At 45.4% G+C, this 14,480-nt stretch overlaps 1 protein-coding gene and 1 pseudogene across 1 annotated transcript in view; one reads left to right on the forward strand and one right to left on the reverse strand.

Annotated features, from left to right (window-relative positions):
- The window catches only part of LOC105024702, a 35,135-nt pseudogene extending 29,168 nt beyond the window's left edge, over window positions 1–5,967 (forward strand).
- A 7,874-nt stretch (window positions 5,968–13,841) lies between these two features.
- dnah6 (dynein, axonemal, heavy chain 6) overlaps window positions 13,842–14,480 on the reverse strand; it is a 54,803-nt gene continuing 54,164 nt past the window's right edge. Inside the window, exon 83 of the mRNA XM_034291263.1 lies at window positions 13,842–14,277. Coding sequence (XP_034147154.1) covers window positions 14,174–14,277 — 104 coding nt within the window. The 3' untranslated portion in view covers window positions 13,842–14,173. The remainder of the gene's footprint in view (window positions 14,278–14,480) is intronic.

A 14,480-nucleotide genomic window follows, 5' to 3' on the forward strand; every position in this document is an offset into this window, starting at 1 on the left:
CAGAGCACTGTCAGGGAGCTAGTGATTAAACCACCTCCGACAGACGTTGCAATTGTTCTTACCTTCTGAAATATTCACTACACTTCCATTCTTGCTTGCTTTTTCCTTTGTCCTTTCTGTATTTCTCCATCTTCATTAATTTATTTATCCTTCTTTCATGCTCTCCTCTTGCTCTTGCTCTCTGTTCATCCTTAGGCGGGGATACTCGTAGCAATAGCAGTTTAAGATCTCCATTTCTTTTCTGTTTTGCTCCCTCTCTCCGTCTCCTCTCTCCCCTCACTCCCTCTTCAACGTTTTCTTTTTTGCTGCCTAGAGGGTATCTCCTTAAGGGTTTGGTGTTTCCTGTTGGTTTTACGAGAGAGGTGCAGGCTGCTGTCATGCAGGAATCTGTGTATTGTTGGTGTTACACAGGGAGACAAAAAAATCTAATTCTTGTGACTAACAAGATTTCATTGCTTGGATGGTTCAAAACACCAACTATATTACATTTTTGATCAAAAGAACCAAAACGATGAGCACTTTGTCTCTCAAATGCATCATTAAAGCGTTGGTTAGCTAGCTACTGAATTTGAGCCATATTAGCATCAACTGAATACGACTTAATAACCGAGTACAACGAGCTGAAATGAGACAGCCGCATTTCCTCAGATGTCTACTTTTTGTCATTGTTGGTAGCGTACAGCCTCGGCGATGCGCACGCTTCTCCCCAGTGACGTCATCATCCAGCCCATCTAATAAGGCCGTGTTGCAGGGGACCGAAATGGCGTTGTGTCGCGGGGAGATGGTGACTGGCTGACAGATCTACAAATCATAATGAGTGGTTATTTATAATTCAAGGTGACTTGTAGATCAGTTGCCGGCGGTAGAAGGCGACCCAAGACAACATTAGTCACTCGGCCGCTGCCCACGGTTACTGACTACGAGACTGGTGTTTAGCCTGCTGGCTACTTGTTAGTTATGTATTCGCCCTGTCAGGTATAAGGAATGTTTTTAGGATGTTAGATCTCTCCGGTCCCCATTCCCCACATGGCCCTGGGGCGAGAGGGTGAATGTGCGTGCACATTGTATTCAGAAACGAATAGCTGAACGCATTCTGACAAATGGTACTAGGTCATTAAAATGTTGCTGTGCTAAAAACGTTCTCCCGCTACGCACTGGCGCTTTAATGCGCGTTCGTCATTCCGAACGCATTCGTTTGGCAGGTCGGATTTCAGTTATCGTTCGTGTTGTTGTGTCTTTAGCTGTTCATCTACTTGGCGTAGAGGCTCAGTGCCGCGGTGTCCCCCAGGGCGTGATGACGTTTGATGGCGATCCCCGGTCGGTCTGACTTGGCAACATCTACCATCTATATGCCCAGCACTCTGTTAACATCTTTGCCAGGGCTGCCCAACCCTGTTCCTGGAGATCTACCGTCCTGCAGGCAATCTCTTCAACCGCATCTGTCACCAACTTGGTTCATCTTTTCACCCAGCTAATTATTAGAATCAGGTGTGCTAAATCAGAGTTGAAGAGAAAACCTACAGGACGGTGGGTCTGCAAGAACAAGGTTGGGCAGCCCTGACCTATGTGTCTATATGTCTACGTTCCAGCCCAGTATTTCCCCGGTTTACCACTATAAGACGTCTGTGTTGCTCCAGCTCAGTATTTTCCTCTTTACCACTATATGACGCCTGTGTTGTTGCAGGTCAGTATTTTTCCTTTGCCATGATGATCGTTGGCCTCTCTCTGGTGGTCACGGTCCTTGTCCTCCAGTTCCACCATCATGACCCACACGGGGTCAAGATGCCTAAATGGGTAAGTAACCACGGTTACCGAAGATCTTTAAGTGTCCTGTTAGTTAATTCATACGACGTGCACAGTAGCTGTATTTGGGTGTCTGCTTTCTGGTGTTCTTAGAAACGACTCACCAGAAAGTTACAAAGATACATCACAAAACGGAGCACTGACTATTTTACCGGTCGAGTAGGAATCGGATTCTTGTAATACTTTTATGTAAATTCACTGGCTGTTTGCGGTGTCCGAGTTGACTAAGCTCCAGAACGTAAAGGCTTTAGGGGCAGCTCGGTCATGTCGTACATCCGTAGTGCCATCCCAAAGTAGGATTTATTAATGTAAGCGCTACAGCACAGTGAAATCCACCCCGCGAAAAAAAAATCTTCCTCCCCTGAGTTCAAAGTGAAAAGTCTTTGTGGAAGACAACTCATTGACATGGCGCGTGTCATACGCTACTTCCAGGAGTGTCAGTTTGTTTTCATGAAATATTCACAAGACCCTCAGAACCTCCTCAGTTGGAGCACAAAGGTCTATCATGGAGACAGCCCACTGACTGAGTCTAAGCCATCGTACCGGATGACACTTCACGGAGCGACACTCCCCCCCCCCCCCCCCCGTCCGTCCGTCCGTCCGTCCGTCCGTCAGACGGTTAAGGCCTGAGGGGGTAACAAAGCTCTCAGACTTTTGCATATTCGTACAGCCTCACTCAACATGCTTTGACAATGAACCATCCCCAGCTGCCCAGAGGCTCTCATTGTCGTCTAGAGACTGTATAAGATGATCTCCTTACATGGACTGCACACAATGCTCTGTATTTTTTTACCTGTTCACCCTGTCCTTAACCTATGTTCCCTTTATCTGTTCCCCCACTCACTTGACCCGCTTCTTCGTCACTCCTCCCCATTCTCTCACCCCCTCCCCTGTTCTCAACCCCTCCCCGCAACTGTCATTTCTTCCCCCTTATCTCAACGCCGCCCCTTTTCTCAACCCCTCCCCTTTCTCACTCTCCTCCCCGCAACTGTCATTTCTTCCCCGTTCTCTCAAACGCCGCCCCTTCTCTCAACACTCCCCGTTCTGTAACCCCTCACCCATTTGTCGCCTTGTCTCCCTTCTTTTACTCTCCCATCACGCCTCCCTCCCTTACTCGTCTCCCCTCCCTCCGGTCTCGTCCCTTCTAGATGCGAGTCATCCTTCTCAACTGGTGTGCCTGGTTCCTCCGCATGAAAAAGCCAGGCGAGGAGCGCAAGACGGCGGTCGCCACCACCACCAGCACCGCCACGGCCACGGCCACGGCCAGCACCACCACTGGAGGCTACAAGTACTCGCACCCTCCCCCTCACCACTCCAGCACCACTTCCATCCAAATGGGCGCCATCCCAGGGGGACAGCCCGCCAATACGTCCACCACCACCAACGGCAACATGAACCTGTATTTTGGCTTCCACTCCGCGGGGGGGGCCCCACGACAACCCCTGCTGCCCGCCTAGCAGTGATTCTTCTGGGGTCGGGGTCTGCGGTGGTGGGGGTGGGAGTCAGACCACGGGAACAGGGGGCACTTGTTCCCCGAATGAGGTGCTCCTCTCGGACAGAGATGCAGGGATCCTCCGGATGCTGATGTTGGAACAGGTCCCGGAAATCGGGCGGATCTTGGAGGAGGTTCAGTTCATCGCGCAGCGTTTCCGGGAGCAGGACGAGGGTGAGGCGGTGTGTAGCGAGTGGAAGTTTGCGGCGGCAGTTGTGGATCGTCTCTGCCTCGTGGCGTTCACGCTCCTCTCCATCATTGGCACGTTCACCATCCTGATGTCGGCACCCAACTTCCTGGAGGCCGTAACCAAGGATTACCTCACGTAATTCAGAATGGAGGTGTACAATCGACGGGCTGATCGCGTTAATGCTGACTAGCTCTTTAGCCAATGCTAAACATAACACTTTAAAAACTCTTACTGCCTCTGCCCTGTGATACCACCGAAAAACCCCATCCTGTCGATCTCTGAGGTCATCACTAGAGTAATATATCGTAGTACACCAGTTATTTCTTAACCAAATGTCTATATTTTGATAATGGGTGTGTATTATTACGATAACATATACAGTACCAGACAAAAGTTTCGACACACCCATTAAAGTAAAACTTTTGACTGGTACTATATATATATATATTCAAATATATCTTTGATGTGGGTGTGGCTAAACTGTCAAAATGGTTTCCGTAGCGGTAGTCAATGCTAACCACATGCAGTTACAGTCAACTGGTAGTCTACATCTGGTGAGGCTAGGGTTATAGTGTGTGAATCCACTGATACTTTGTATGCCTTTGCCCGAGCAACATTTCAGCACTCACTTCCAGCCTCTTGTTGTTTTCCCCTTTCTTTGTCAAAATCTTGATTGTTTTTCATAGGCCTACATTTTCCCATATTTTCACCCCATTGAAACCATTTCTTTACTTTTAGGCTCCTTTCCCTGTTTACTCCATTCTTTACTTGGTCCGCTCCTTTCTCCCTCTTTCCCCCAGACATTTCTCAGAGTTCTCATTGTGATTACGTGTGTAGTATTTTCTTGGACATGTTCTTGAGAATTTCCTTCATAGCTCAGCTTTTCCTTCCCAGTAACTCTATTAAATGTATATATACTGTAAATATGTACATAACATCACGGAAGCTCAGAGGAGAAATGTCATTATCCGGTACAATCAGCTCTCTGTGTTTCTCTTACTGTTTTTCCCTCTATTTATTTGTTTACCTAACCGTTCCTCTGTTTCACAGTTTCTCTCTGTATTTTCTCTTAGCACAGATATTTGTTGTCAGCTTTGAATATGATTCTCATTGCTAGCTAACGCGCTAACTTTGCTAAGCCACATCCAGTCAGTATGGGCGTCATATCTTTTTAAAGCAGTCTATTATGTGTCAGATTTGTAGCTACTGTACTGGTGTCACCGCTATCGGGGTACAGCTTAATCCTCGTAGATGTTCTCCCAAGTACCACTTAAAGTGAGGCGACACGGATAACGTCATTGATATTACTTTTTACAATCGGTTTTCCTAACTGTAGAAAAAACAGGAGCGGCTCACGGTGGATATACAGCGATGTTCCTCCCTTTGTGGTCCAGATTATTCTAGTGCCGTGTTCTCAAATAAGGAATAGTAAACAGCCTTTCCTAATCTCGTATTAAGCAAAGGACATGAAACCCGGTGGCAGGAGGGATTATTGCAATAAACTTTGATGAACCACAATGTGTGTCTAACCTAGTCACCGTGTCGACAAGAGCACCGTAAATTACTCACCGTGGTGACTTGTGGTGATCCTCTTATCGTTACATGGGTGACATCAGACAATGTGGACTGACTGGTGGAGGGACAGCTGTGTCCATGGCACTGCCGGAGCAAAGACTGGACCGGACTCACGGATAAGGGAAGTAGTAAAAAAACCAACAAACACAGAGACATTGGTCAAGAGAGAACTTACAGACTATGGAGAGTTTGTGGGTTTGAAGACGTAGCCTGATCTGCATCCTTCCCGTTGTGCTTTGGTGTTCATTTTACCACACCATGTAATAGAACCAGAATGGAAATCCCCAATGGAAAGCCCACTGCTTCGTCACAGAGTGAAGTAGCGGACACCCCCGAACCTGTCCTGTTGGGAGACATATGCTTGCCAATCCCAGAATCATACCGCTAAACGGATTTGAAAAAGCTAATTGTTTGACGTGTGTGTCACATGGTTTTCTTTGACTGTCAGCAAATTGTGTCAATACGTTGTTAGATGATCGTGTTCCCTGTTCATCCATGTGTAGCCCCCACGTCATGCCAAGTACTGGGACAGCCGTACTTTGTCCTCTTCGAAGTGATTGTTGTTGTGTGGTAAATGTTCATGTCACGCAGAAATGGATGCAGTAACAGCATCGCCCTGCTGAGTGGCCTTGCCATTTTAGAAACCTGATGAAAGTTAAACTAAAGTGGGGCAACTTAACAGTATGTGACAGCAAGTTTAAACATTCTACACACTGGCAGAGTCACTCTGACGCACACTGTTGGTTTAGATACGCTGCTTACCACAATAATCACAGGTGTAACACTGCCTGTTCCCAGTATCTTTGCTTTGCTACATGTTTAAGATTGTATCCTTAGAAACACGTGCATACATTAATGTTGTATATTGTTATTTTAATAACAATAAAAATAATATTTTTCTCTCTCAGATGTTTGTCAAAATGGCAATGGTATTCTGGGCTCCTTTTCTTGACCTTGGTGATCCCTCTTGGAAAAACTCCAGACCCTAATTCTACCTGAACACCATCGGCCCTCAAGGCTGATTTATGCTTCAATGTCAAACACATCTGCGTAAGATCCGCGGACACCACGGATAGCCGCACAGGTCCGCACATCCAGGTCGTAGAGCGGCACAAACGATGATTGGTTGAATGGTGGAGGGAGGGATTTACGGAGTACGGAATTCCAGTCAAATTTGGCTTCCTGTATCAACGAAGAGGGATAAAAGTACCTCAGTTTTATATAATGCTTTCGTGGCTGTCCTGGCACATTAAACACAGTGAAACCAACTCCAATTTTGGTGAGGACACACAAGGTAAGTTCAGTTTTTCAAATGGGCAAATTCAGTGTTGATTACTTCTACTACAAAGTTGGCTAACTGGCCAGTAAAGATGAATGATTCGTATTAACAACGCAGGAAACAAAAACTAAACTTGGTTGACGTTTTTCTCTGTACACTTGAGTTATCCCTATGAACTGGGAGTAAAAAAGATTTGTCACGTTGTTGGAGAAACTAAAGTGCATCCTTAAACTGCAAGTACTAAAAGTGTATCCTCCAGTGACTCGGTGGCATTCATTTTATATGTACCAGTCGTTTGTTTTGCATGGCTGCATTAATTAGCCAACAGTTCAGTTAAATGTAGTTCTATTTAGAAGTAGCTATCAAAAATGCTGCCACAATTGTATCTGTAGAAACAGACGTTTTATGTAAAGCAAGTTTGGCTAGCTAACAATAACAGTACTATTTTTGCCATGCTTTAGTTAGGTAAAGCAAGTTTGGCTAGCTAACAATAACCGTACTATTTTTTCCATGCAGCTTTTCGGTTGGGTAAATAGTTTTAGCCGAAAGAGAAAAGGGGAGCAGGGACAAGTGTCAGGCAACTTTAGTTTGAAGTTGAATGAAATGATGTATTTTCTGCTTTGTTTTTTATTTAGTAGGCAGGGAACAGACAAGAGTCTGATAGTGAGGGACAGAATGGTACAGAGAGCCAACAGGGGACAAGGAAGAGGAGAGAGTAGACCACAGTTTAAGGTTACTTGAAAGCAGGCATATGCCTGTTTATTTTCAGTCGTCATGAACTGCAAACTCATGCTGTGCGTCCCTCCCCCCCTTCAGGTTGAGTAGCCCTGTTGAATAGTCAAATATGTTGTCATTGCAGATGAAGTACAGCAGCAGCTCATTGATCCCAATAGTCACCTGAAACTGACCTGGACTCAAATGTAACTTCACCAGCTGCATCAGTTGCCCCCGAGGCTGAGAACGGACAACCATTAGAACCTGCCATGTCTAATTACCAAAGTAATTACCAAATATTTAGTAAGAACGGCCACCTGACAGCTTGACTTTAAGTGATAATAATTTGCACACTTCATGGATGTTGACCTTTAGTTATTTGATTTCAATATTGTTAAATTTTTTATTCTTTGATTTAAAATGCAGAGAAAGTGCACGTTTGAACAAAATACCTGAGTGCACTTTCTAACCCTTTCGTTGCATTTTAAACAAAGCGTTCTAAGTAATAATTTGTTACACTTACAATTGTACGTACAAATATATTTGACAAAATAAAGAGGTTTTCTTTAAATGTGTACGTCCATAATTCACTGAGTTCTGTAGGCCAGCCCTCAGCACCGTATCCTGCCATGACACATGAAAAACCTCCTCAAGTCATTGAGGACTCAAGCAGCCTGAGAGGCTCTCCCTGCATCAGCCAAGGTGCCTCCCTCTGTGACCCGTCTTCTCCACTCCCTGGCTGGGCCTCGCCATTGTTCAAAAGAGAGTCTGTGGTATTTAGGTGGTATATACTTTGTTGCAGGTGTGTTGGCAGCATCTGTATAGGCCAGACAGATGTGCAGTGCAGCACAGGCCTTCACAACATGTACATTTGTCTGGTAGGGAATCCTCCACCTAGTGACCGTCATTCCAAACGAGTTCTCAATCACACGTCTGGCTCGTGATTGTTGATAGTTGTAGATCCTCTTGCATTTGTCCAGATTGGCACCTGATAAAGCAGAACATCCTCATCTTCTTCCGCTTAATCCGGGGCCGGGTCGCGGGGGCAGCAGTCTAAGCAGAGATGCCCAGACTTCCCTCTCCCCAGACACTTCCTCCAGCTCTTCCGGGGGGACACCGAGGCGTTCCCAGGCCAGCCGGGAGACATAGTCCCTCCAGCGTGTCCTAGGTCTTCCCCGGGGTCTCCTCCCAGTGGGACGGGACCGGAACACTTTCCCAGGAAGGTGTTCCGGAGGCATCCGAAACAGATGCCCAAGCCACCTCAGCTGACCCCTCTCGATGTGGAGGAGCAGCGGCTCTACTCTGAGCTCCTCCCGGGTGACTGAGCTTCTCACCCTATCTCTAAGGGATCGCCCTGCGGAGAAAGCTCATTTCGGCCGCCTGTATCCGGGATCTTGTCCTTTCGGTCATGACCCAAAGCTCATGACCATAGGTGAGAGTAGGAACGTAGATTGACCGGTAAATCGAGAGCTTCGCCTTGCGGCTCAGCTCTTTCTTCACCATGACAGACCGATACATCGACCGCATTACTGCAGAAGCTGCACCGATCCGTCTGTCAATCTCCCGTTCCATCCTTCCCTCACTCACTCGTGAACAAGACCCCTAGATACCAGCTAACAAGGAACGTAACAGAGACATTTGACGATCCCTCAAGGTCTAATACAGGTACTGAAGGTCACAGTCTGTTCCGGACGTTCTAGGTACATTCATAACGTTCCCCTAAGGTCTTTCAGAGGTACGGAATGTCACAGCCTTTTCGGGATGTTACAGTTATGCTTCAGGTAGTCAGATGTGCTGTCAATCTATCTCTGTGACTGGTCAGTGTTCCGTACGATTGACAATTACGTTCCTTTGGATTTTTATAGGTATTAATTTGCAATGGGTGGAATTTTTTTTTTTACCTCTTATCTCCCTGTCTCTGTCCAATATAGGTGGTGTTTCTGTCATCTCTGTAAAGTAAATCTCACGTCATTTGGTTTCACGGTATTATGTCGTATAGCCTCCGCCCATGTGAGATTTGTTCTAACTTTAACTCATTTTCATGTAGAGATATTGAACCTCAAAACCCGCCCGCAGTGGTCGCTTTAAACTTTAGCTCTCCGAGGAGATAGAGTTGGAGCTTTTAAACTTAACTGACATCTCTCGCGCGCGCTTGCTATATGATTCATAATGGCATAGTGATTATGCAAAGAGCGTGCATTTCATCTGGATGTAAAAGACAGTCTGGGGAGCTGAATCACATTGCAGTCTGAGGAAGAATCTAAAGATCTACTGTGCGTTCCTACGCCCAGACGTGTTTAACATACCTTCCGGGGAGACATCACAGGTGGTCTCCACCCGTTTCCTACGCATACTAACTGCTCCATCTTTGTCTTTTTGTGTGTGTGTGAGATTGTCTTATTCCCCCTGGTTGTTTCCTCCGACTCGCCATCCGTGACTCAAATCAAACGCACGTGCTTCAGGAATAATACAGCGACATATCTCCGCGGCACGTGCTTTGAAAAACCCCTAAAGATCCTGCCGGTGTTAGGGAAGCTACTTTGAAAAGAGAATGCAACAAGGCACCAAACAAAAGCTGTCTCGTTCACAACAGACAGCTCTGTAAAAAAAATAAAAAAAACATAAATGTCCACATCCACACCTATTGCATTATATTGATGTTATTGATGCAATGTCTGATATGTTCATGACAGGTAGTCGAAACGCACAGGTTTTCAAATGCATTAAATCTGTTACAGACGTGCTTTTACAGCACATTATGCCAGTAACCTGTTTATTATTATTCCAGTTAGTTCTAATGATAATGCATAACATTAGATTAAACCAGTCATCTCTCTCTCGCTCTCTCTCTCTCTGTCTGTCTGTCTTTCTCTCACACACACACATTGTGACCAGAAGTTAGGCTGCATTATAACTTTTAAATTAATATAACGGGCAAATATCATAATTATTCTGTAGAAAAATGGGAAATAACTATAGTTTGTCATTATTGGCAAAACACGTAAGATAATTGGTGGGTTGTTAATTTACAGATATCTGTAATTCTACAGTTTTTTATACTATTTAAAAAAAACGGAAAAACTACTGTAAACATTTAGAGTAATTTACTGTAAAATTAAGATTTTTTTTTTTTAGAGTGTAGGAATTACTTTATGGTTAAATAAAAAGCTTCGAAATGCTCACTGCCTTTTGTACAGATTGTGTTCTGTGGTGACCAGACGATGCCTTTCCTACGAGCCTGCTGGCTTTCTGTTCTAAAACAACATGAACTCAACCCGGTAACCCAGATCTAAATCAGCATGAACTCTAACTCGGTAACCCAGGTCTAAATCAGCATGAACTCAACCCGGTAACCCAGGTCTAAATCAGCATGAACTCAACCCGGTAACCCAGGTCTAAATCAGCATGAACTCCACCTGGTAACCCAGGTCTAAATCAGCATGAACTCTAACTCGGTAACCCAGGTCTAAATCAGCATGAACTCAACCCTGTATCCCAGGTCTAAATCAGCATGAACTCCACCTGGTAACCCAGGTCTAAATCAGCATGAACTCCACCTGGTAACCCAGGTCTAAATCAGCATGAACTCCACCTGGTAACCCAGGTCTAAATCAGCATGAACTCCACCCGGTAACCCAGGTCTAAAGCAGCCACTGACGAGATTCCGACACTGATTTGTCGAGTTTGCCTGTGAACGATCTGCGCAAGTAATTCGCCTGTCCGTTGGCGAGAGGCAAGTCACTACTGCGGATGGGTTCACGTCAGTGCTACTGACAGACGGAATGGGCATGCTGCATCCGTCTGTCACGTTAACGCGCGTCAATACTGCGGAAGTATCCGCTGCGACGGGGTCTATCGCACATCAACATGCGCCTGGCCATTGTTCAAATCACCTTACTACAGCGACTGTCAAACACGACAGAATGGCATATTTAGGACAAATCTTCTGTTTGGTACATTTCAAATTGCACTGTTTAGTGTCGGCAAACACTGAACTTTTTGTCACGGAGATAAGTTGATTAACACAAACCACTCTGAAATAAATGCGATGTCAATACCCATGTTTAAACCGTGTGTCTCAAGTCTGACCTCATTTCACTCTGTTACAGCAGTGGTTCTCAATCATCAGGGACCCCCTCACTATTTGAACACACCTCGAGTGAGATATAAATAGCCTACGAGGGATTTTACTCTTGTCTTCCGCATTGCATGGCTGAATTTATCAAGTCTTGGGAAGGACATTTTTAATTCCCACTTTTGGCAACACAGATAACAATTTTCAGCTTTTAATCTTGTTAAGCTCTAGCATTTTGTCATGGGGCAGATATCCCCCCCCCCCCCCCATTTTTGAAGCTACCTATTATCCTCCAATTCACAAAATGTTGACAGAGATAACTTGGAATGCTTAAATTACATGTGGTGTCTAAATCACTCAATAAATGTAAGGCTCCTGTGTGGGTTTGAATCTGGCCAACTGCTCTTTCGGCAGCTGAGAACATACTTTGCTGATTCATAATATTGCATTGCTTGGCCAAATCCTGCGCTTTTTGGTAGATTTTTTATTTTTTTAAATACAAAATGTTTAGAACAAATTGTCTTTCATGGAGGACCTTTGCAGGTCCCAGTTTCAGATCTACTGTGTTCCAGCACCGTAGCAACAGAAGCAGATCGAAAGCAGAGCTGTGCATGAGGCTCATAGTTCGTTGCTGTGGAAATTTCACCCACTGTTCTTTTCTGCATGAAGGTAATTTCGCTGAGTTTACCTTTAAGATTGAAGTCTTCTCATCCAAATGGTGACTGTGGTGAAATGCAATCTCAGGCCACACCGACTGCACCCAAACGGGCAGACATTTATTGGTTTCTGGGATTGCTGTTGCTTCAGTTTTTGTGTGTGTGCGTGCGCGCACAAACACAAAGTCGCACAGGAAAGCAGGACAGCCAATGTGTGGACCACATCCCATTTTGTTTTTCTAATTTCAGCATGCGGCCCTGAAAGTGCAGTTGTTAAATTTTACAACCCTCAAAATTACGCTATTTAAAAAAAAAGGTGACACGTCAACCAAAGTGCGTCATTAAGCCTTTAGATATTTTTCAACGTGACAGTTTCTAACTCTGTAATCTGAGCTTGATGAGAGACCAGGGTAATGTCACACTGCATTTCTTAAACCCCACAATGCCTTGGGGCCGTTTCACTGGTCTGTCCCTTTAATGTGAATGGGTCTACAGGGTTTCCTCTCCAGTATCTCTCCGGCAGTACCATAACCAGGCGGCACGTTGCTTTTCTCAGGCGGAGGTGTGAGGATAGCTCCAGGAGTTCCCCTGGCATAGCACCTGACCCTTTCATACCAAGCTGATACACCCCCCTCCCCTGATGTTCACTTTTAGGTTAAAGCTGCTCATTTCCCCCAAGTCAGTCTGTTTGTTGAATCGATAGAGAAATGCAATGACTTTTTTTATTTATTTCTTGGTTGCCTGGCAAAAAATATGGCATATATAAGGCATTATATCTGGGTCAGTGTATAATGAGGTAAACAGTGAATTTGGAATAATGCAGTGTAAAATGTAGTTGATCAAGCCAATTACTGACCTAGATAGCAGTTGTAAGTTATGATTTTGCTAGTTCTAGAATTTTACAGTAGGTTCTAAATTCTGTATACGTGATCTCTGGTAGCTGGAATTGATTCACTGAAACCTTACAGATTGCATAATGAAAATTTTACAAATATCCAGCCCTAGATCGTTCTTTATGAAGGTAGAACAATTAGAATCATCTCATTTGGTCTTGATCACCTAGTTCTGTATGAATCGTCTGAGTTGGTGTACTGTTACTGAGTGAGCCAGCCACCCTGCTGGTTCCAACCCTTCAGGTCAGGCCGGGGACAACAGGCAGACCAGTGTCCTGACGCTCACCCCATCCCAACCAGAATTGTTTCTGCCAGTGAGATGCCTCACTCTGGGGTACCTACTCTGAAGAGTCGGGTCAGTATGGATCAGACTGTATTAAAATAATTGGTCTGTTTTAGTGCTTGTGCTGTGTCTGAATCTATAATGAATCGTCTGGTTTTGTCTAGGCCACCCTCTAAGTCTAGTGGGAGTTGTATTTGGTCCTGTTTTTGGCGTAGTCTTCTAAACCTCATCCAGTTTACCTAGTAGTGCATGTGTCTTCCAGTTTGGTCTTGGTGGTGTGGTTTGCTTTTTGAATAGTATGAATTCTCATTGTTCTGAGCTCTGCTTGGGGTGATCACACTCAAGGAAACACATTACGCTGAACATTTGTCTGCATGGTTAAAACCCTGTTTGTGTCCCTGACTTATCTCCCCTTTTCCTCTAAGTCAGGAGATACTAAGAGGTTCAAATTACGTTCGTATCATAATGAGTTTACCGCTCCGCTCTGACGTTGTCTTCTGCTGCCAAACGCCCCCTGGGGATGAATGTGTGGGCTGGAAAAGTAGAGTTCTTAAGTGGATTTAGCCCATTAAATAAACTGTGTTCATATGATTGAGAAAAGACCAACAAAAATCAACTGTGTTTAACCGCTCGATCTGCGCTAAATGAATTTACCCACCCACCCCCCCCCCCCCAGCATGTAAAAACAAAAAACACATGTATCTGCCTGGTGTCTCAGTCAGTGCTCGCAGCAAGTGTTTATTTTTATACACGCTTATGTCATGTGTTTTTTCTGCATCCATGCATGGGGCTATCTGACCCCCTCCCGTCTCTCCAGACCCCCCCCCCCCCCCCACCCCCAGTGCATCGTAATGACACATCACACACTGCCTCATGTGTTGGGAAGCCCCTTCTGTAATTACAGCTGAGTATGATTTCATTTGCTTTGCAAACTAAACAACCATGTCGTGCTTCCTGTTGCCTGGACTGCTGTGGTTCTCACCCAGTACCTAACGGGTGACGGTTAAAGCGCCGCGGCTCTGTGATTGTGGGGAGAGGCGGCTGTCAATTCTGCAGCGGGGGCATTTATTCAGCGTTAGTTCACACACACACACCTCCTGTGAAATCAGTTTAATATACCACCCCACAGCAAACATACTGTTACAGGAGTGAAGTTAGTTAGCAGGAAGAGACCATCAGATATTGTCACTAACATGTGATGTGTTCGTCCGTGTTACTCGTCGAGCTGGCAGAGCAGAGCGGAGGCCTTGGCGATCCAATAGTCGCTGGGCTGACGTGACGGCAGCATCACCGTGACGACAAAGTTAGTGGAGTGTCCTGGATGACGAGGCGACAAGGTACGGATCAGCAAAACAGGTTACACTGCCCTCCTGCGACACTGGGTTCAGTCCGTTACCCTTGACCCTGGCACACCAGAGGTCAGTGGTTGGTTGACCCCAGAGCACCAGATCGGTGTGAAGTTGGCCGATACCAGCACAAACAAAAAACATTAAGGCACAAACGGGGCACAAACCATTAAG

This window comes from Esox lucius, chromosome 25 (genome assembly GCF_011004845.1).
Source record: "Esox lucius isolate fEsoLuc1 chromosome 25, fEsoLuc1.pri, whole genome shotgun sequence".
In the NCBI taxonomy this organism is placed as follows: Eukaryota; Metazoa; Chordata; class Actinopteri; order Esociformes; family Esocidae; genus Esox; species Esox lucius.